This window comes from Nycticebus coucang, chromosome 13 (assembly GCF_027406575.1).
Source record: "Nycticebus coucang isolate mNycCou1 chromosome 13, mNycCou1.pri, whole genome shotgun sequence".
Lineage (NCBI taxonomy): Eukaryota > Metazoa > Chordata > Mammalia > Primates > Lorisidae > Nycticebus > Nycticebus coucang.
Window position 1 is genome coordinate 40,174,805 of NC_069792.1, and position 21,004 is coordinate 40,195,808.

General features: G+C 42.6%; 1 protein-coding gene and 1 pseudogene across 1 annotated transcript; both read left to right on the plus strand.

The window, feature by feature from the left end:
- Positions 1-9,710: 9,710 nt before the first annotated feature.
- Positions 9,711-11,648, plus strand: LOC128563346 (lisH domain-containing protein ARMC9-like; annotated as a pseudogene).
- A 4,959-nt stretch (positions 11,649-16,607) lies between these two features.
- LOC128563693 (nitric oxide-associated protein 1-like) lies at positions 16,608-18,759 on the plus strand. The gene has a single exon (XM_053559125.1). The coding sequence runs from the start codon at positions 16,613-16,615 to the stop codon at positions 18,677-18,679; it is 2,067 nt and encodes a 688-aa protein (XP_053415100.1). The 5' UTR covers positions 16,608-16,612; the 3' UTR covers positions 18,680-18,759.
- The last annotated feature ends 2,245 nt before the right edge of the window (positions 18,760-21,004 follow it).

Sequence of the window (21,004 nt, forward strand, 5' to 3'; positions counted from 1 at the left end):
TGCAGACTTTTTTCTTTCTCTTTCCGTATAGGGCCTCACACTGGGATTTCAAAACTGTTTAGTTAGTGATGAACTAGAAAGTCTGTAGCGCTTAGTGCAGCGCGGTCTATAGCTCATTGAAAAAAGAAAACTCCCTCTGTTATCATACTGGTCTCCAAAAGTAAAACATCTTTAATAATATCCACAGAAGAATTTAAAGCTCCTTCCATACAGTCATTAAAATTTACTTTTAGGGGCAGTGCCTGTGGCTCAGTGAGTAGGGCGCCAGCCCCATATACCAAGGGTGGCAGATTCAAACCCGGCCCCGGCCAAACTGCAACAACAACAAAAAAAATAGCCGGGTGTTGTGGTGGGCACCTGTAATCCCAGCTACTCGGGAGGCTGAGACAAGAGAATCGCCTAAGCCCAACAGCTGGAGGTTGCTGTGAGCTGTCATGCCAGGGCATTCTACACAGGGCAACAAACTGAGACTCTGTCTCAAAAAAAAAAAAAAAATTTCTTTTAAAGGCAGCACCCATAGTTCAGTGGGTAGGGCGCCGGCCACATACACCAAGGCTGGTGGGTTTGACCCGGCAGGGGCCAGCTAAACAATAATGGCAACTACAACACAAAAATCGCCGGGTGTTGTGGCAGAAACCTGTAGTCCCAGCTACTAGGGAGGCTGAGGCAAGAGAATCGCTTAAGCCCAAGAGTTTGAGGTTGCCGTGAGCTGTGATGCTACAGCACTCTGTAGCTCAGAGGGTAACATAGTAAGACTCTGCCTCCAAGGAGAAAAAAAATTTTCTTTTAATATTCCCAATGCAGTCATTCATATTAGTTCTTCCTCCCATGTTCCTAAGTCCAGCTCTCAAGAAATAACTGTTTTTCAAGTACAGTTTTTTATTTTTTATTTTTTTTAAACAGAGTCTGACTATGTCACCCTTGGTAGAGTGCTGTGGCATCACAGCTCAGAGCAACCTCAAAACTCTTGGGCTTAAGCGATTCTATTGCCTCAGCCTCCCAGGTAGCTGGGACTATAGGTGCCCACCACAATGCCCGACTATTTTTTGGTTGCCGTTGTCATTGTTGTTTAGCAGGTCGAGGCTGGGCTCAAACCTGCCAGCTTCAGTGTATGTGGCCGGCACCCTACTCAGTAAGCTACAGGCCCAAGCCTCAAGTACAGTTTTTGATGTAATCCTCACATGTGCATTGTCTGGTGACATGAAAAAATGTCCTTGGAAGAATCTTACAAGATACCTGAAATTCTTCAGAGAATTCATAGTTGACAAAAAATGTACCAAGTGCATCAGTCCAAAAGTCCGCACCTAATTTTATATTTGTTCTTTAACAGCCATACTTAACATATAAGAAGTAGAAATAAACCTACGTGACTGGAAATAACCCATCAGTTTGGGGACAAATGGTGTACTTTAAATCCTTTATTGAGTGGATTTACTAAACCAAAATTCATTATTCAGTGACATACTGTTTGTGGGTTTTTATTCAGATATTCACTATTAGGAGGCACTTTATCAAGTCACATTTCTTCAGTTTTTTCTGTATATTTCTTAAGTATTAGGGTTTAGGATGATGGCTTTTTAACCCCACATTTAATAAAAATAATAGCAGCTAATGATTACATCCTAACCATCTGCCAGACATTCTGCTATAAGCTTATATGCATTACTGTGTGTCTCATTTAATCATATAGCAGCATTTTGACATATGAATACTGTTGTTATCCCCATTTTAAAGTAAGGATTTAAGTCTTAGAAAGGTTTAAGGTCATCCAATAAGTACCAGAGACAAGATACTTATGTAAAGTTTTCTAATTCAAAGAAAGGCTTATGCTTCACATTTATTACTAAACTGCTGTTATATGACCCTCAATTATCAACAAATAAAATACTTAGAAGATGCTCTACAAGTACTTGTTAGGACAATGTACCCATACATTTTCAAGGGGGTTTTAACAATGAGGGTTAAACCAGAGTTTTGGTAATACTCAGTTAATCAATTAATCACTATTCCCCAGTTGCAAAGGATTTCCAGTAATACTTATTTTTGTCATTTGTTTTTTAAAAGTTAGCATGATAGTTATTAGTGTTAATTTTTATTCTTTACTTGACAGTACATGAGGAGTTAGACAAAGCAAAGTAGTTTTCTAAGTTTTGTAGTTGAATGTATTCACAATCCAAAATAGATAGCTTTTAAGTTATTTTGGAAGCTACATTATCTGATTTATGTTAATTATTGGATTTATAGATGTATATTTCTGAGCATTTATTCCTCATTGTAACCAAGAAGCATGAATTGAGAAATAGATTCTTAATCAAAATGTACCGTCTATACCTGTTTATTCTTATGTAATTGTATTGATGATAGTTACATAATCTGACATAAATAAACCGAAGGTCTTATATTTCTCTTAACAGATTTTATTAAACAAAGAAGAGCAGGACTGAATGAATTTATTCAGAACCTGGTTAGGCATCCAGAGCTCTACAACCAGTAAGTCATTATCATTGTATTCTGAAGGGATGCTGAAACCAAATCTAAGAATGTTAAATAAGCCTCACACAGATTTTATCTCTTCTGTGAAATTGTGCTGTATACTAGGTATGTTCGTAAAGTCTTCCTGGAGCATTTCCTCCCTGATGTCCTTAGTTCCCTTTGCCCTTCATCAACTTGTTTTCTTTTCTTTCTTCCATTTATATTTGAATTAGTTTTACAGATTAAACTTGAAATAAATTTGCATAATGCAGTTAAAACATTTTACTAATTATTTGATACTATGTTTGTGCCTTCAGAAAGCATTTAAGTGACCATTGCCTGCTTTGGGAATGTAAAGCTAAATGACTTCCATCCCAGGGCGGTGCCTGTGGCTCAAGGAGTAGGGCGCCAGTCCCAATTGCCGGAGGTGGCGGGTTCAAACCCAGCCCCGGCCAAAAACCACACACAAAAAAATGACTTCCATCCCTTTCATCCCTTCTAGAGGCATGGGTTCCCAGCCCAGTGGGAGAGTCAGACGTATAAACAAGTAATTGAAGCTGGGTAGTTTTTATGGTAGAGATGTCAGAAGATAACAGAAAAGTATGTGGCCCTCTCTTTTTGAGGATGTCAAGGAAAGCCTTCTAGGACTTAATGCATGTATAATCATTCAAGAAAAAAAGGTAGGGAGAACATTCAGGTAAAGGGAGAAGTACATGTAACAGAGGATGCAAAAACCCGGAACCACGAGGCCACTTATAACATTCCATGGTGACTGGAACAGAGTAGGGTTTTGGAAAGGAGATGAGGCTGATGGCATTAGTAGGGTCAGGCACACATGCCCCCAGCCTTTGTTGTAGTTGCAGCAGTGTTCTGTTGACCCGCAGAAGGCCTCTAGTCTTTCTCGGCATAGTATTGTAGGCAGATGAAGGCACTTTCCCAGGCCTGGCTGCCCTGTTGGCCCATGCCTGTAATCTCAGCTCTTTGGAAGGCCAAGGTGGGGGAATCACTCAAGGCCAGAAATTTGAGACCAGCCTGAGTATTGCAAGACCTGTCTCTAGAAAATTAAAAAAATTAGCCAGGTGTGGTAGCACTTGTAGTCCCAGCTCCTCAGGAAGACACAGGATTGCTTGAACCCCATTTAAAAATGGTTTGATGGTGAGCTACTATGGCACCACTGTACTCCAGCCTGAGTGACATAGCAAGACCTTGTCTGTAAAAAATAAGAAAGAAGGGTGGCACCTGTGGCTCAACGGAGTAGGGCACTGGCCCCATATGCCGGAGGTGGCGGGTTTAAAAACCCAGCCCCAGCCAAAAACTGCAAAAACAAAAAAAAGAAGAAGAAGAAAAAAGAAAGAAATACCTGTGAAAACATTGGTAGATCTGTGGCTTAGTTTATGTTTTTATTTTTGAGTCTAGTAGTTGGTTCAGTAGTTGGTTCATAGTGATTACCTTTATTGTCCTTGGTAATTTAATATATGTTACAGTACTTACATTGTTTTGTACGTATAAAGTATTATATTCTAAGAAGAAATAAAGAAGGTAAAGTAAAATATCTGGGGAGCTTTTCCACACCTTACTTAGCTATGTAAATGCAGAAGGTGCTTTATATGGATAAGGATGTAAACACAAAACACTTAAATAATATTTTCAGAAGTGCAACACTGAAGGACTGTGTTTTTGAGCACTTGTTCTAAAAACCATGATTACCATTTATATACTTTGTTATAGTTCAAAGAAGGCATCAACTCTTTTTTTTTTTTTTGAGACACACTTTCGCTTTGTCACCCTTGGTAGAGTGCTATGGCATCACAGCTCACAGCAACCTAAAACTCTTGGGCTTAAGCAATTCTCTTGCCTCAACATCCCAAGTAGCTGGGACTACAGGTGCCCGCCGCAATAACCGGCTATTTGTTGTTTAGCTGGCCTGGGCTGGGATCGAACCCGCCACCCTTGGTGTATATAGCTGGTGCCCTACCCACTGAACTACAGGCAACAAGCCAACTTCCACTCTTTTTTAATTTACTTAATTTATTAAGTTACTAAAAATACTAAAACAGCATCTTCCCTGACAAGATCTTCTGCCCAGAGCTGTGGATTTCATCTGATTTCACAGGTAGGACAACGGTCAAGGAGGTCTTGCCCCTGGATTAACCAGTGCAGTTCGAGCAGGTGTCTTCACATGAAATGGAATTCCCTTTCTAGTCTGCTCCTTAATAAAGATTTTTTTCTTTCTTTCTTTTTTTTTTTTCCTTTGAGACAGTCTTGTCTCAGTCAGTTGCTCTGGGTTAAGCTCCGTGATGTCATAGCTCGCAACAACCTCCAACTCTTAGGCTCAAGCAAACCTCTTGCCTCAGCTTCCTGAGTAGCTGGGCCTACTGTCTCCTGCCACAATGCCCAGCTAATTTAGCAAAGATTCTTTTACAGTTTGGCTCTTAGTGGAATTACTTGGTTAAACATTATGCCTTTTCCTGAGGACAAGTTCTGTGCTATCTTCAGTTTAGATGTACCCTTCTAACCGCCAGTCTTGGCTCTGTGCACTGGCTGTTACTCTGAAATGGTATATGACTGGCTTCTTTGAAATATATTCCATGCATTCAAAGCTTTAATCTGTTCTGTTTTGACAGAGCTGACTTGGAATAAATATACAAAAGATGAGGGTGGTGATTATTCTAATATTTTTAATTGTTACTCAGAAGTTCTAATGCTATATATAATAAATATTAAATATTCTGAATCTTGAAGTGTAGTATTATAAAGATGTTATATTTGACATTTAAATTCAACTAAAAGCAACTTGATTATTTAAAATTTCCAGTTTATAAAACATTGTACTGTAAAATATACAGTTCTTGAGCGTACAACTCAATGGATTTTTCTATACTTTTGCCCCCTGTAGCCACCGCCAGTACATTAAAGATAGAGAACATTTCCAGCACCCCCAAAATAGCCAAGAGTTTTTTAAACTTAATGCTTTAACTGACATTTTCTTTGCAATAAAAATGACCTTTCATATTTTCTGGATCCCTTCTCTTGTTAACAGAACTTTAATTTTCATGCTCTTCATTTGATATCTTCATTTAAAATAGTAAAGGTTTTTTTTTTTTTTTTTGTAGAGACAGAGTCTCACTGTACCACCCTTGGGTAGAGTGCCATGGTGTCACACGGCTCACAGCAACCTCTAACTCTTTGGTTTACATGATTCTCTTGCCTCAGCCTCCCGAAAAGATGGGACTACAGGCACCCACCACAACGCCCGGCTATTTTTTTGTTGCAGTTTGGCCTGGGCTGGGTTTGAACCCACCACCCTCGGCATATGGGGCCTCCGACCTACTCACTGAGCCACAGGCGCTGCCCTAAAATAGTAAGATTGCAAGAAACCAATCAAGCCTTTTATTACTACTGAGGAAATGTACGTTAAAAATAGCTTTACTTCAGTAGCTTGGCATTGGGGCGGGAGCCTATGGTCCCAGATTCTTGGGAGGCTGAGGCAAGAGAATCGCCTAAGCCCAAGAGCTGGAGGTTGCTGTGAGCTATGACGCCATGGCACTCTACCGCAGGCGACAAAGTGAGACTCTGTCTCTTAAAAAAAAAAAAAAAAAGCTTTACTTCAATAGATAAAAGTTCATTTTTAAGATAACTTTATTAAAATCAAATTTAAAAATCATTAAAATGTGGAATAAAATGTTATTAGTTTCTCTGAAATGTATATGGAGGAGGGTTGTCTGAGAATATTGGCAGTGAATGATGTATCACAAAGTAAAACACAGAAAAATTTGAGTATTAAAAACTTCTCATAAATTGTAAATGAATTATCAATCTTAAATCAAAAATACAAAAATATTTTCCATGATAAAGATCAATAGAGAAGTAAAGTTAATATAGAAAGAACTCATGCAAATAAGACACTCAAGACACCAAAAGAAAAATAAAGCAAATGAGTTATTTACAAAAGAGGAGATACAAATGGCTGATTAATTATCAGAAAAACTGAACATTTCCTTAAGAAATGAAAATGGCCAGATGCAGTGGCTCTTGCTGATAATCCTAGCACTTGGAGAGGCTGGGGCACAAGGATTGCTTGAGGCCAGGAGTTCAAAACCAGCACAGGTAAGACAGCAAGATTTTATCTCTACAAAAAATAAAAATAAAAAATGAGCTTGGTGTGACTGCACATGCTTGTGGTCCCAGCGATTTGGCAGGCTGAGGTGGAAGGATTGCTTGAGCCCTGGAATTTGAGTTTACAATGAGCTATGACCATGCCATTGTACTCTAGCCTGGGTGACCCTCAAAAAAATAAAGAAAGAAAGAAAAAAATGGAAGCGTAAGATTCAGAAAAGTGCCCAGATGATGTCTATACAGCTCAACGAATGATCAGAAAGGAAACACACCTCAGTTGTCACTATTACCCCCCACCAGGCCAAGAAATAAAACGTTATCAATACCCCTGAAGCCCCTCACACATCCTCTTCCAATCTCTGTGTCTTCTTTCCTTCCTAAAAGTAACTATTGTCCTGATTTTTAATAATATAGATTCGCGGGCCGTGTTTTTAAACTGTATGTAAATAGAATCATACAATGTTTTTTCTCCAGCTGGTTTATTTTCAACAAGGTGAGAGTTACCCAGGTTGTTGTATGGAGGTGTAATTTATTTCCTTTGCTATGTAATATTCCATTGTATGAATGTGCCACAGTAATCTGTTCTACTATTGATGGACACTTGAGTTGTTTCTGTTTTCTGGCTATTGTAAATTATATTGTCATTAACATCTTTTGGTGCACACATGCAAACATTCTTTATGTATCTTGAAGCAGAACTTCTGGGTTATAGGATATGTATATGTTTAACCTTAGTGGATAATGTTGAATAATTTTCCAAAATGTTAGTACCAGTTTCATACTTCTACCATCAAATCACATTGCTTATCTCAGCAGCACTTAGCATTGTTAGTCTTTTCCATTTTAGTAAGTCGTTAGTTTCTTTAATTTGCATTTGCTTAATACCTTTTTAGAAAAATGCAGTTTTTCGCTTACCAAATTATCAAAGATGTTAATATACAATGTGTATCTGTATATACCTTTAATGCAAACCAAGGCTGGGAGAATTTTCAGGGTGTTCCTATACTGCTAACAGAGTGTAAATTGGTATAACCTCTCTGGAAATCACTTTAACAAATTATTTAATGCTGAAAAATTGTTTACAATTCTGACCAGTCATTTTATTTTTGAAAATCTGCAGATTCGAGTCTGGTGGATTGCCCAGGTGCATGGGTTCAAGACCAGCCTGAGCTAGAGCGACACCCAGTGTCTAAATATAGCTGAGTGTTGTGGTGGGCTCCTGTCATCCCAGCTATTTGGGAGGCTGTGGCAAGAGAATTGCTTAAGCCCAAGAGTTTGAGGTTGCTGTGAGCTGTGACACCACAGTACTCTACTGAGGGCAGCAAAATAAGGTTCTGTCTCAAAAAAAAAAAAAAATCTGTGCAGTTCTAACGTTAGCACAAAGATGGTCAATTGCAGTGTTATTTATACTAATGAAATTGTATAGTAAAAAGTTGGAAGCCATCTACAGATCCTAAAGTAAAAGAATTATTAAGTAACATGTCTTTTTATTTTTTTCATTCAGTAACTTTTGGTGTACCCATATAATAGAACATCATATATCTATCAAAAGTTACTGTTTATCAAGAGTTTTTTAACACCATTGGCAAATGTTTATAATTAATTTTTAAGTAAAAAACATAAAAATTTAAATATAGCATGATCCTAATTATGCAGAGAACAAGACTGAAATAAAATATGCTAAAATGGTAACAGTGCTTGTGTGTGGTAAGATTAAAAACCCCACCCCCCTTTTACTGAGATAGAATTCAACATTTTAACTATTTAAAAGTATACAATTCAGTGGTGTTTAATATATTCACAATGCTGTACAACCATCTTCAGCATCTAATTCTATTACTCCAAGTCTAATCTGACATTTTCATCCCCCCCACAAAAGAAACTACCTCCAAATTGTCTCTTCTTCCAACTTTTGAAACCACTATTCTATTCCTGTCTCTATAGATTTGCCTATTCTGAGTATATCAAAAATGAAATCATACGGGCAGTGCCCGTAGTTCAGTGGGTACAGCACCCGCCACATACACCAAGGATGGCGAATTTGAACCTGGCCTGAGCCTGCTAAAATCAACGATGACAAGTGTAACTACAACCAAAAAATAGCTGGGCATTGTGGCGGGTGCCTGTAGTCCCAGCTACTCGGGAGGCTGAGGCAAGAGAATCGCTTAAGCCCAAGAGTTTGAGGTTGCTGTGAGCTGTGACGCCACAGCACTCTACCCAGGGTGACAGCTTGAGACTCTGCCTCAAAAACTAAATAAATAAAGTGAAATCATACAGTACGGTCTGGTTTCTCTTCAGAGTGGGTAAATCTTACTAAAGATTTCCGTGGAGAATGGGCAGCACCTGCAGCGCAGTGGGTAGAGTACGGGCCACGTACACCCAGGCTGGTGGGTTCAAACTGGCCTGAGCCTGCTCAAATCAACGTGACGACTGCAACAACAACAAAATAAATAGTCGGGCATTGTGGCAGGCCCCTGTGGTCCCAGCTGTTTGGGAGGCTGAAGCAAGAGAATTGCTTAAGCCCAAGGGATTGAGGTTGCTGTGAGCTGTGACACCACTCTACCCAGAGCGACATAGTAAAACTCTGTCTCAAAAAAAAAAAGATTTCCGTGGAGAGGAACAAGTTGAGATTTTAATCAATTTTTTGAGGCCTTGCTTTGGCAAGGCTAATAATAAACAAATAGAATCAAATCAAATAGTCAAATCAAATGGAAACAAATAGAATAATAAATAAACAAATAGAAAAGGATCACAATATGTGATCCTTTCGGCTGGGTGTGGTGGCTCATGCCTGTAGTCCTAGCACTCTGGGAGGCTGAGTCGGATGGATTGCCTGAGCTCATGTGTTTGAAACCGTCCTGAGTCAGAGCCAGACCTTGTCTCTAAAAAAAAAAAAAAAAGGCTGGGTGTTCTGGCAGGCACCTGTAGTCCCAGCTACTTGGGAGGCTGAGGCAAGAGAATCACTTGATCATAAACCACATTTTGTTTATCCATTCATCCACTGATGGATATTTGGGGTGTTTCCACTTTTTAGCTATTATGAATAATGCTGTAGGGTGGAGGCTGGTCCGCGGCCGAAGTACAGACATTTTTCCTGTGAGAATTACCAGGAACAGTTCAATATGGGGGATATTCTGGCTCATGAATCTGAAATACTCGAACTAGTGAAAGAGTATTTAGATTTTGCTGAATTTGAAGATACCTTGAAAACATTTTCCAAAGAATGCAAAATAAAAGGAAAACCATTATGTAAAACAGCAGGTGGATCTTTACAGGACTCTAAATCATTGATAATTCAGAAGGCTCTTGTCTCTGCATTTGACAATGGAGACCAGAAGGCGTTCTTCAATTTATGGGAAGAACACATTCCCAGTTTCATCCAAAATGGTGACGCCCTTGCCCAGAAGTTGGAATTCTATCTTCACATCCATTTTGCCATCTATCCTCTGAAACATTCCGTAGGGAGACCAGACAGAGAGGAGCTGGAGGAAAGGATTTCTTCCTTCAAAACCTACCTGGAGACCAAAGGAGCAGCGCTGAGCCAGACCACCGAGTTTCTTCCTTTCTATGCCCTTCCTTTTCTTCCCAACCCTATGGTACACCCTTCGTTTAAAGAACTCTTTCAGCATTCCTGGACTCCAGAGTTAAAGTTGAAGTTGGAAAAGTTTCTAGCTTTAATATTTAAAGATAGCAACACGCTGAAGCTTTTAACAGTGTATAAGGAGAATGGACAAAGTAACAAAGAGATGTTGCAGCAGCTCCACCAGCAGCTGGTCAGAGCTGAACTTAGGTCAGTGACCTACCTGAGACGTACAGTAAGATCCAAGCAGACTACCACAATCTCATTGGAGTCACAGCAGAGCTGGCGGATTCTCTCAGGCCACAGTCAGTGGCAAGATGATCACTCCTGAGTACCTCCAGAGTGTCCGTGTCTGCCTCTTCAGCAACCAGATGTGGCAGAGCCTGGCTCATAGCGTGGACTTCACAAGGCCTGGGACGGCTTCCAGCATGTTACAAGCTTCCTTGGCACCCGTGAGACTGAAAGATGTCCCATTACTGCCCTCCCTGGATTATGAGAAACTGAAGAAGGATTTGATTTGGGGGAGTGATCGCTTAAAAGCCTTCTTGTTGCAGGCTCTGCGCTGGCGCTTGAGCACCTCCCGTCCTGGAGAGCAGAGGGAGGCGGTTCTGCAGGCCTACATCAGCAACGCCCTCTTGGACTGTCATACCCACAACCAGAGAAATGTGCTTCACTTGCTGCACGCAAAGAGTGAGGTGGTGCGGCAGTACATGGCCAGGCTCATCAACGCTTTTGCGTCACTAGCTGAAGGTCACCTCTACCTTGCTCAGAACAAAATGGTGCTGTGGATGCTGGAGGGAAGGCTGAAGGAGGACAAGGATGTCATCACCCAGGAGAATGTCCTTGGGGCCTTGCAAAAGTTCAGCCTCAGGCCCCCGCTGCATCGCTTCAAGATGGTCTCATCTTCTGGCTGATTGATATTCTGAAGGACTCTGATTGCCTGTCTGACTACACACTGGAGTACTTAGTGGCTTTGCTTATGAACCTCTGCCTCTGGAGTGCAGGGAAGAACATGTGTGCCAAGGTGGCAGGCCTCGTGCTCAAAGTCCTTTCAGATCTGCTTGGCCATAAAAGCCACGAGATCCAGCCGTATGTGAACGGAGCTCTGTACAGCATCCTTTCTATTCTATCCATCCAGGAGGAAGCGAGAGCAATGGGGATGGAAGACATCCTACACTGCTTCAGCAAAGAAGGCAACGCTGAAATGATCCACCAGATAGAATTTTTCTTTTTTTTTTTGCCGGGGCTGGGTTTGAACCCACCATCTCTGGCATTTGGGACGGGTGCCCTACTCCTTGAGCCACAGGCACCGCCCCGCCAGATAGAATTTATCATCAAGCAACTTAATTCTGGTCAGTTTAATGTAACAGTCCGGGATCTTTCTTGTGAATCATTCACAAGAAATGTACCGGAAGGATACATGGACTGTCTTATAGGGCCTTGTCATGCTTCGGCCAGCATTCATTCAAGAAGCATTTAGGGAGGTGAAGAGACCTAAGTGAACCCACTAACAAGAGTTCATTCAGGTATTCAAGGCCAGATTGTCCAAAGATTAATAATATCTTATCATACTTAACAGATACAGCCAACAAAAAGAATTTAAAGGCAATTACAGAAGCCCTTCCCTAGCCTTGTGTGTTCTCTTTATGTGGCCCCTCCCTTTCCTCTCCTAAATCCTGCCCCACTGTTAAGGGTGGCTTCCCCAGGTTCCTGTCAGGGAATGAAAACAGGTGCCAGCCTTTCCAGCACCACTGTGGAAAATGGCATCCTCCCACATTTATTCATTCATTCCAAAACAAACAAACAAACAAAAAATAATGCTGCTCTGAGTAGTCCTGTGTGAGTTTTTGTGTGAACATACTCATGTGTTGTTATTTCTCTTGGATATATGCCCAGGAGTGGAATTGTAGGGTCATACAGTAACTGTTTAACTTTTCAAGGAACTATGAAACTGTTTTTCACAGCAGCTGTACCATTTTACATTCATGCCAGCCCTTCCCTTTTTATTTTTATTGTATTTTATTTATTTATTTTTTGAGACAGAGCCTCAAGCTGTCACCCTAGGTAGAGTGCCATGGCATCACAGCTCACAGCAACCTCCAGCTCCTGGGCTCAAGCGATTCTCCTGCCTCTGCCTCCCAAGTAGCTGGGACTATAGGCACCCACCACAATGCCTGGCTAATTTTTGGTTATCTCACAGCAACCTCTAGCTCCTGGGCTCAAGAGATTCTCCTGCCTCTACCTCCCAAGTAGCTGAGACTATAGGTGTCCGCCACAGCGCCTGACTATTTTTTGGTTGTAGCTATCATTGTTGTTTGGCAGGCCCAGGCTGGATTCGAACCTTCCGGCTTAGGTGTATGTGGCTGGTGCCTTAGCCGCTTGAGCCACAGGCCCCGAGCCAGCCCTTCCCTTTTTTAAAAAATATTTTTTATCTTTTGAATTCCCTGCAATGAATGTATATTGTTTGTAATTTTTTAACTTTTGAATTCCCTGCAACGAATGTACATTGTACCAGGTGTAGAGAGTGAATCATTCCTCAGAATTGTCACTAATCCACACGTGGCCCATTTTTCATTTTAGTCCATTTTTTTCTCTTTATTATGTATTTATTTATTTATTGGCAACAGAGAGTCTCACTATGTTGCCCTTGGTAGAGTCCTTTGGTGTCACAGCTCACAGCAACCTCAAACTCTTGGGCTTAAGTGATTCTCTTGCCTGAGCCTCCCAAGTAGGTTTGACTACAGGCACCCGCCACAATGCCCAGCTATTTTTTGTTGCAGTTGTCATTGTTGTTTAGCTGGCCCGGGCAGAGTTCAAACCCTCCACCCTTGGTGCATGTGGCCAGAGCCAGAACCACTGTGCTGTGGGTGCTGTGTCTTTCTCCTCAGCCTTGATCTTCGTACCCATTTCCTCATCGTCACTGTTGACATCCAGGTTAATATGTTGGATATATGTGCTTGCATATCTGTATCTATGTAACTTTGTTAAAATTAGACTTACTGATGCTTTGTGTGCGCACATATTTATATATATATATGTAGATAGAAAGGAAATATATATATCCTGTGTTACGGTTCCTTGTTTCTGGCTGCTGACTGATAGTCTCTGTAGTCTGTTACCATAGTTGATTTCCCTGATGCCTACTTTGCTTCAAATTCCTACTGTAGAGAATCCTGCAGTGAATGTCACGGTTACTACATGCCTTTGCCTGGTCCTGCACATAATTTTTGTATGGTTTAATCGCTAGAACTGGAATTTCTGGGCCCAGAGAAAATGCATACACAGTTTCACCAAGTATTGCCAGATTTCTTTACAGAAAAGTTGTCTTGTTCTATCTTCTCACCAGCAATACATGAGGGTGTCTCTTTCCCTAAGTCCTTACTAACTTCTGGTATTAGCTTTCTTTTTCCCTTTTTTTTTTTTTTTTTTTTAGAGGCAGAGTCTTACTTTGTCGCCTGTTGTAGAGAGCTGTGGTGTTACAGCTCACAGCAACCTCCATATCCTGGGCTTAGGCGAGTCTCTTGGCTTAGCCTCCCAAGTAGCTGGGACTACAGGATCCTGCCACAACACCCGGCTATTTTTTTGCTGGGGCTGGGTTCAAACCCGTTACCCTCAGTATAAGGGGCCGGCACCCTACTCACTGACCCACAGGCGCCAACCCGGTATTATCTTCCTAATTTTTGCCTGTTAGTAGATATAAAATGGTATATCCTTCTTGTTTTAATTTATATTTTTTGGTTATTAGTGAAGTTAGCATCTTCATAAATTTGCTTTGTCATTTACGTTGTCTCTATCAACTACCTCTTTATGCCTTTGCCCATTTGTCTGTTGGTTTCCTTGTTTTTTTAAAAAATAATTTTCTTACTGCTTTTATAATGTTAACAGATTTTGCTGGCTTTCTTACTATCAGTGCTAATATAGTTATTTCTATATTGGTTTCTATTTTAAAAGGCAGAAAACCTGTAGAAATGCTGTTGAAGTTATAATAAAGTTCATTTTTGTTTTTAGTCCAGATGTCAGAGCATTCCTTCCAATGGACAGTCCAAAACACCAGTCAGATCCATCTGAAGATGACGATGAAAGAAGTATTCAGAAGGTAGTAAGAGGAATTTTTTTTAACAGAAAAAATACCATTCCCCCAAAGTTGAAATTAGTGGCAACTTTAGGGCAACATATACTTAAAATGAAGTAACTTCATCCATAGTAGGTTTCTGCTAAATAAAATACATAAAGACAAACATGTACAACTTACTGATCACTTTTTTTTCTGATCTCTATTTCATATAAAATTTATAGGATGAATATTTATGTAATAAAAAGTAGTATAAGTGAATTAAAGAAAAATTTGAAAATAGCAGTTAATAAAGTATTACCCATATTTTTTGCCACCCAGACCTAGTAATTTTTTTCAATTTATTTGTTTATTTATTTTTTACTTTTTAAAATTTTTTTGTTTTTATTAAATCATAACTGTGTACCTTGATGCATTTATGATACCTTTGTAATTATGATGCATTATGGCAGGATAACTAATTTGATATACAATGTGAAATGCTTACATTGAACTGATTAATATGTCCATCACAATTACACTCTTTCTTTTTTTTTTTTTTTTTGTAGAGACAGAGTCTCACTGTATCACCCTCGGGCAGAGTGCCGTGGCGTCACACGGCTCACAGCAACCTCCAACTCCTGGGCTTAAGCTATTCTCTTGCCTCAGCCTCCCGAGCAGCTGGGACTACAGGCGCCCGCCACAACGCCCGGCTATTTTTTGTTGTTGTTGCAGTGTGGCCGGGGCTGAGTTTGAACCCGCCACCCTCGGTATATGGAGCCGGCGCCATACTCACTGAGCCACAGGTGCCACCCATACTCTTTTCTTAATAGTTTTTAAATGTACCATTGCATTATGCACATTAGGTGAGGTTCCCCCCCCAAGTAACCTCCTGCCTCCCGAGACCTAGTAATTTTTAATATTTTAGTGATTTTCTTTCCTGTATTCTCCTAATTATCTAATTTTATCTCATAAAAATTAATCTTAATTTTATTTCTCTAATGATAATTATAACAGTGTGTACAAGTATATATTTTTCACTTTACGTCTTACTTTTTGATCATTACTTATATTTATCATCATCACTGTACTTGAAATTATTGTTTTGAATTTTGGCCAGCAGGAAAGGCCTTTTGAACCACAAATTACATAGCTCTTCCTCTGCCTTGTCAGATTTTTATACATAGAGCAATCCGTACACACATGCCATTTGGCATCAACTTTTATTTCTATGTCAAGGTACATAATATATATTCTTAACAGAGAATGGGGTATTGTTATCTTTTTTAACTAGATTATGATCGCAATAAGTAAAATAAACTTGTACCTTATTTTGAAGATGTTTTCATCATTTACTTTAGAAAGTTGTATAGAAAGGGAAAACTGTAATAATTTAACTCAATATATTATGTAGCAATTAAAATTATAATTATGGGGCGGCGCCTGTGGCTCAGTGAGTAGGGCGCCGGCCCCATATGCCGAGGGTGGCGGGTTCAAACCCAGCCCCGGCCAAACTGCAACAAAAAAAATAGCCGGGCGTTGTGGCGGGAGCCTGTAGTCCCAGCTGCTCGGGACGCTGAGGCAAGAAAATCGCTTAAGCCCAAGAGTTAGAGGTTGCTCTGAGCCGTGTGACGCCACGCCACTCTACCCGAGGGCGGTACAGTGCGATTCTGTCTCTACAAAAAAAAAAAAAAAATTATAACTATGAATATAATTAAATATAATATATTTATAATTCAAGTTTTGTAATTATTATTAAATATATACATGAAAATTTGAGGTGTTGGGTTGATTTACATTTTTCTTCAGAATGTATTTTAATTTTCTTATGGCTTTATTTTTCTAATTTAAAAGCTAATGTTATGTACTAGAACATATTACTATCCTAGGGCTAAAATATTCATTTGGGAAAAAAAAATATTCCTTTTTTGTGACTATTAGGAAGTAGCATTTTTTTTTTCTCTGATGCCCTCAAAAGATTCTTACTTATGAGAACAAATTTAACCTTTGTATCTTTGACATGGTTGCTCCTATGACAGTGTAAAAATTTATATATTTGCTGGCAGGATGCCCATAGCTCAGTGGTTAGGGTGCCAGCCATGCGGCTTGTATGTTCGAACCTGCCCCGGGGTATGGCTCAGTCGGTAAGGCGCCAGCCCCATATACCGAGGGTGGTGGGTTCAAACCCGGCCTCGGCCAAACTGCAACCAAAATATGGCCGGGCGCCTGTAGTCCCAGCTGCTCGGGAGGCTGAGGCAAGAGAATCGCTTAAGCCCAGGAGTTGGAGGTTGCTGTGAGCTGTGTGAGGCCACGGCACTCTACCGAGGGCCATAAAGTGAGACTCTGTCTCTACAAAAAATAAAATAAAAAAGCTGCCCGGAGCAGCGCTCCCCATGCTGTCTGCACGCCTGGCGCCCACGCTGCTCAGTCCCTTCCTGCGGCGATCCGCTCCCACTGTAGGGCGCCATGGCCTCTGGGAGACGCTCCTGGGGAGGCGGTGCGCGGCCGCCGCCTCCTCCGGGCCCGCGTGGGACCTGGGCCCTGAGCCTCCTCATGGCCTCACGGAGGCTGAGAGTTATGAAGGAAGCCCTAACATGCAGGAGCGGTTTCCGTTCCCCGAGTACGTCCTGGAGCCTGAGCCCGCGCCCACCCGGAAAGAGCTGCTGGAACAACTGCAGCAGCAGCACCAGGAGAGGGAGCAACCCAGGCGGACGCAGAAGCCACGGGTCGGCCGCCGGGCGCACCCTGTCGTGGGGCACCCGGACCCGGCGGTGCCGCCCAGCGGCCAGCACTGCTCGGGTTGCGGGGCAGAGCTGCACTGCCAGGACCCCGGCGTGCCCGGCTACCTGCCCAGCGAGAAGTTCCTGCGCGCAGCGCAGGCGGACGGCGGGCTGGCGCCGGCCGTGTGCCAGCGCTGCTGGCTCCTGGTGCACCACCAGCGCGCCCTGCGCCTGCAGGGGAGCCGCGAACAGTACTCTGAGCTGGTGAGCACCGCGCGGCGGCGGCCCGGGCCCGCCCTGGTGCTCTACATGGTGGACCTGCTCCACCTGCCCGACGCCCTGCTGCCCGACCTGCCGGCACTGGTAGGCCCCAAGCAGCTGATCGTGCTGGAGAACAAAGTGGACCTGCTGCCCCAGGACGCCCCCGGCTACCGGCAGCGGCTCCGGGAGCGGCTGTGGAACGACTGTGCCCGCCCCGGGCTTTTGCTGGCCCCTGGCCACGGAGGGCCACAGCTCCCCAGCCGGGACGGGCCGCAGGACAGAGAGGAGAATTCGAATCGGTCGGACAGGTCGTGCACGGTGGTCCGGGACGTGCGTCTCATCAGCGCCAAGACTGGCTATGGCATCGAAGAGTTAATCTCGGCACTTCAGCGCTCCTGGCGCTACCGTGGTGATGTCTACCTGGTAGGATCCACGAACGCTGGCAAGTCCACTCTCTTTAACACGCTCCTGAAGTCCGATTACTGCACCGCCAAGGGCGCCCAGGCCATCGACCGGGCCACCATCTCCTCTTGGCCAGGAACTACATTAAACCTTCTCAAGTTTCCTATTTGCAACCCAACTCCTTATAGAATGTTTGAAAGGCACAAAAGACTTACAGAAGATGCAGCTAAAGCCCTAGAAGATCTTAGCGAGCAAGAACAACATCAACTTAATGTTTTGAAAAAGCATGGCTATGTAGTAGGGAGAGTTGGAAGAACATTCTTGGATTCAGAAGAACAGAAGGATGAAGATGCCTTTGAATTTGATGCTGATTCACTTGCCTTTGACATGGAAAATGAACCCGTTACAGTTGAACCTACATCCACCAAACAAGTAGTATTGACTGCACAAGATGTGAGAGATGCCCGCTGGTTTTATGACACGCCAGGAATTACAAAAGAAAATTGCATTTTAAATCTTCTAACAGAAGAAGAAGTAAAGATTGTTTTGCCAACAAATTTCATTGTTCCAAGAACTTTTGTGCTTAAACCAGGAATGGTTCTATTTTTGGGTGCTCTAGGCCGCTTTGATTTCCTACAGGGAAACCAGTCAGCCCGGTTTACGGTTGTGGCTTCCAACCTCCTCCCCGTGCACGTTACTTCCTTGGACAAGGCGGATAGTTTGTATGAGAAGCAGGCAGGTCACACGTTACTGCAGGTTCCAATGGGTGGAAAAGAAGGAATGGCAGACTTTCCTTCTCTTGTTGCTGAAGACATTATAGTAAAAGAAGGACTTGGGGAATCCGAAGCGGTTGCTGACATCAAGTTTTCCTCTGCAGGTTGGGTTGCAGTAACGCCTCGTGGGAAGGACAGATTGCATCTCCGAGGCTACACACCTCAAGGAACGGTTCTGACGGTCCGGCCCCCGCTCTTGCCGTATATCGTTAACATCAAAGGACAGCGCATCAAGAAAAGTGCGGCCTATAAAACCAAGAAGCCTCCTTCCCTCGTGTATAATCTGCAGAAGAAGAAAGGATAAATGTATGAGGCTGACTTTGTTCCTGCTGGATATTGACCATAACAAGACACATTGAAATTATATTAAATATGGGAGGCACCTGTGGCTCAAAGAGTAGGGCGCCAGCCCCATATGCCGTGGGTGGCGGGTTGAAGCCCGGCCCAGCCAAAACTGCAAAAAAAGAAATTATATTAAATATAGCCTATGGGCGGTGCCTGTGGCTCAAGGAGTAGGGTGCCAGTGCACATGCCGGAGGTGGCGGGTTCAAACCCAGCCATGGCCAAAAATTGCAAAAAAAAAATAAAATAAAATAAATATAGCCTATAATAAAATTCCCCTGCTCCTACCCCATTTAAAGATCTTAACAGTTGACCTTTTTTTTTTTTTTTTTGCAGTTTTTGGCCAGGGCTGAGCTTTGAACCTGCCACCTCTGGCATATGGGGCCGGCGCCCTGCTCACCCAACAATGACCTTTTTTTTTTTTTTGTGGTTTTTGGCCGGGGCTGTGTTTGAACTCGCCACCTCCGGCATATGGGACCAGTGAACTACTCCTTGAGCCACAGGCGCCGCCCAACAGTTGACCTTTTTAAACTAACCAGGACTGTGCCTATTCATAATGTACTGAGCTTGTAAATAGAGGTTATGTATCTATTTCTTTTCTTCTCTTTTTTTTTTTTTTTTTTTTGGAGACAGGAGTCTTGCTGTGTTGGTAGAGTGCTGTGGCGTCACAACTCACAGCAACCTCCAACTCTTGGGCTTGGGTGATTCTCTTGCCTCAGCCTCCCTAGTAGCTGGGACTGCGGACACCCACCACAACACCCAGCTATTTTCTTGTTGCAGTTTTCATTGTTGTTTAGCTGACCCGGGCCAGCCTTGAACCAGCCAGCCTCGGTGCATGTGGCTGGCACCATGACCACTGTGCTACAGGCGCAGAGCCCTTTCTTACAGGGTATGTTAACGGTATATATTTGTGACCCATTTATATAAAAAGAAAGCCTGATATATTCAAGTTTCTCCCACTGCTTTTTTTTTTTTTTTTTTCAGACCAGATGTCATTTCTGTCATTTGGAGTCTGTAGTTGACAAGGCAAGTTAACAGTCACATGAAAAAATAATACACTGGCTTATAAGTAAAAGTGAATAGTCATCCGTGGACACAACTGGTAGAACATTCTGGGCCTTCCATCTCTAGGTCTAAGGTAACGGTTTTCCAAGTCCTCATCCTTTCCCAGCAAGTGTGAAGAAGGGGAAAAAGTGGAGAGCAAGCAGCTTCCCTATTTAAAGGAAGGGGAAAAGCTGGATGTTACACACATTGGTTTACACAGTCTGTTGATAAACGTCATGGAAACTGGGAAGTGAAGGAGGAAATGGGCACTGTTTCAGATTTTTACTGACAAGTGGAGAATAGATATTGAGAACAAGTAGAACTTCACCTAACACAATTTAACAGTGTCTAAGAATCTTTCATAAAGATGTGTGTTCCTGGGCGGCGCCTGTGGCTCAGTGAGTAAGGCGCCGGCCCCATATGCCGAGGGTGTCAGGTTCAAACCCAGCCCCGGCCAAACTGCAACAAAAATAAGGCCGGGTGTTGTGTCGGGCGCCTGTAGTCCTGGCTGTTCGGGAGGCTGAGGCAAGAGAATCGCCTGGGCCCAGGAGATGGAGGTTGCTGTGAGCCGTGTGACGCTATGGCATCCTACCCGGGGGCGGTACAGTGAGACTGTGTCTCTCCAAAAAAGTAAAAAAGAAGAAGAAGATGTGTGTTCCTAGTATCTGGAGTCTATTCCACAATCAGGAGAGCACTTACTACCCATGTTATTAACATTGGCCTGTCTGTACCTGTACAACATGTATCGATCAGACGGCTTTACTTTTGGTTATTCCTAGGTGAGTTTTACTACAGCTGTGTAGAAACAATCGGTGTGTCTCAGATCCTAACACTGAGATAATGCTGATGGGTTAAGCTGGGCTGAAATGCAGTTAGATCCGTGAGTGTCTTGATGGACCTGTGTTCTCTCCCGACACGTGGAAGCCCTGTGTACTTCACACCCTCCTTTTCTGCTAAGTCTCCTTACACTAAATATGAGAAGTTTTTTAAGATGCAACTTACAACTTTGAAAATCTCACTTTCATAGTGTTTCAAAGGGTAGTATAGTACTAGTGGTATGTTGGGGGAGATGTTCTTCGTGTGTAAAACCGTTTCAGCGTGGATGGCATCCCTCATCCCCAGACACTGGACGCCAGTAGCAACTCCCTCTGCCCATCGGTCATTAAAACTGAAACGTAGCCCCAAGGTTTCCAACTGCACCTCTAGAGGGCAGTAGTTCCCAAGTTGAGAAAATCGATCGGCG

Bases quoted from the DNA above. Each gene is read 5' to 3' on its own strand.
- LOC128563693 (XM_053559125.1), top strand. From the start codon at position 16,613: ATGCTGTCTGCACGCCTGGCGCCCACGCTGCTCAGTCCCTTCCTGCGG.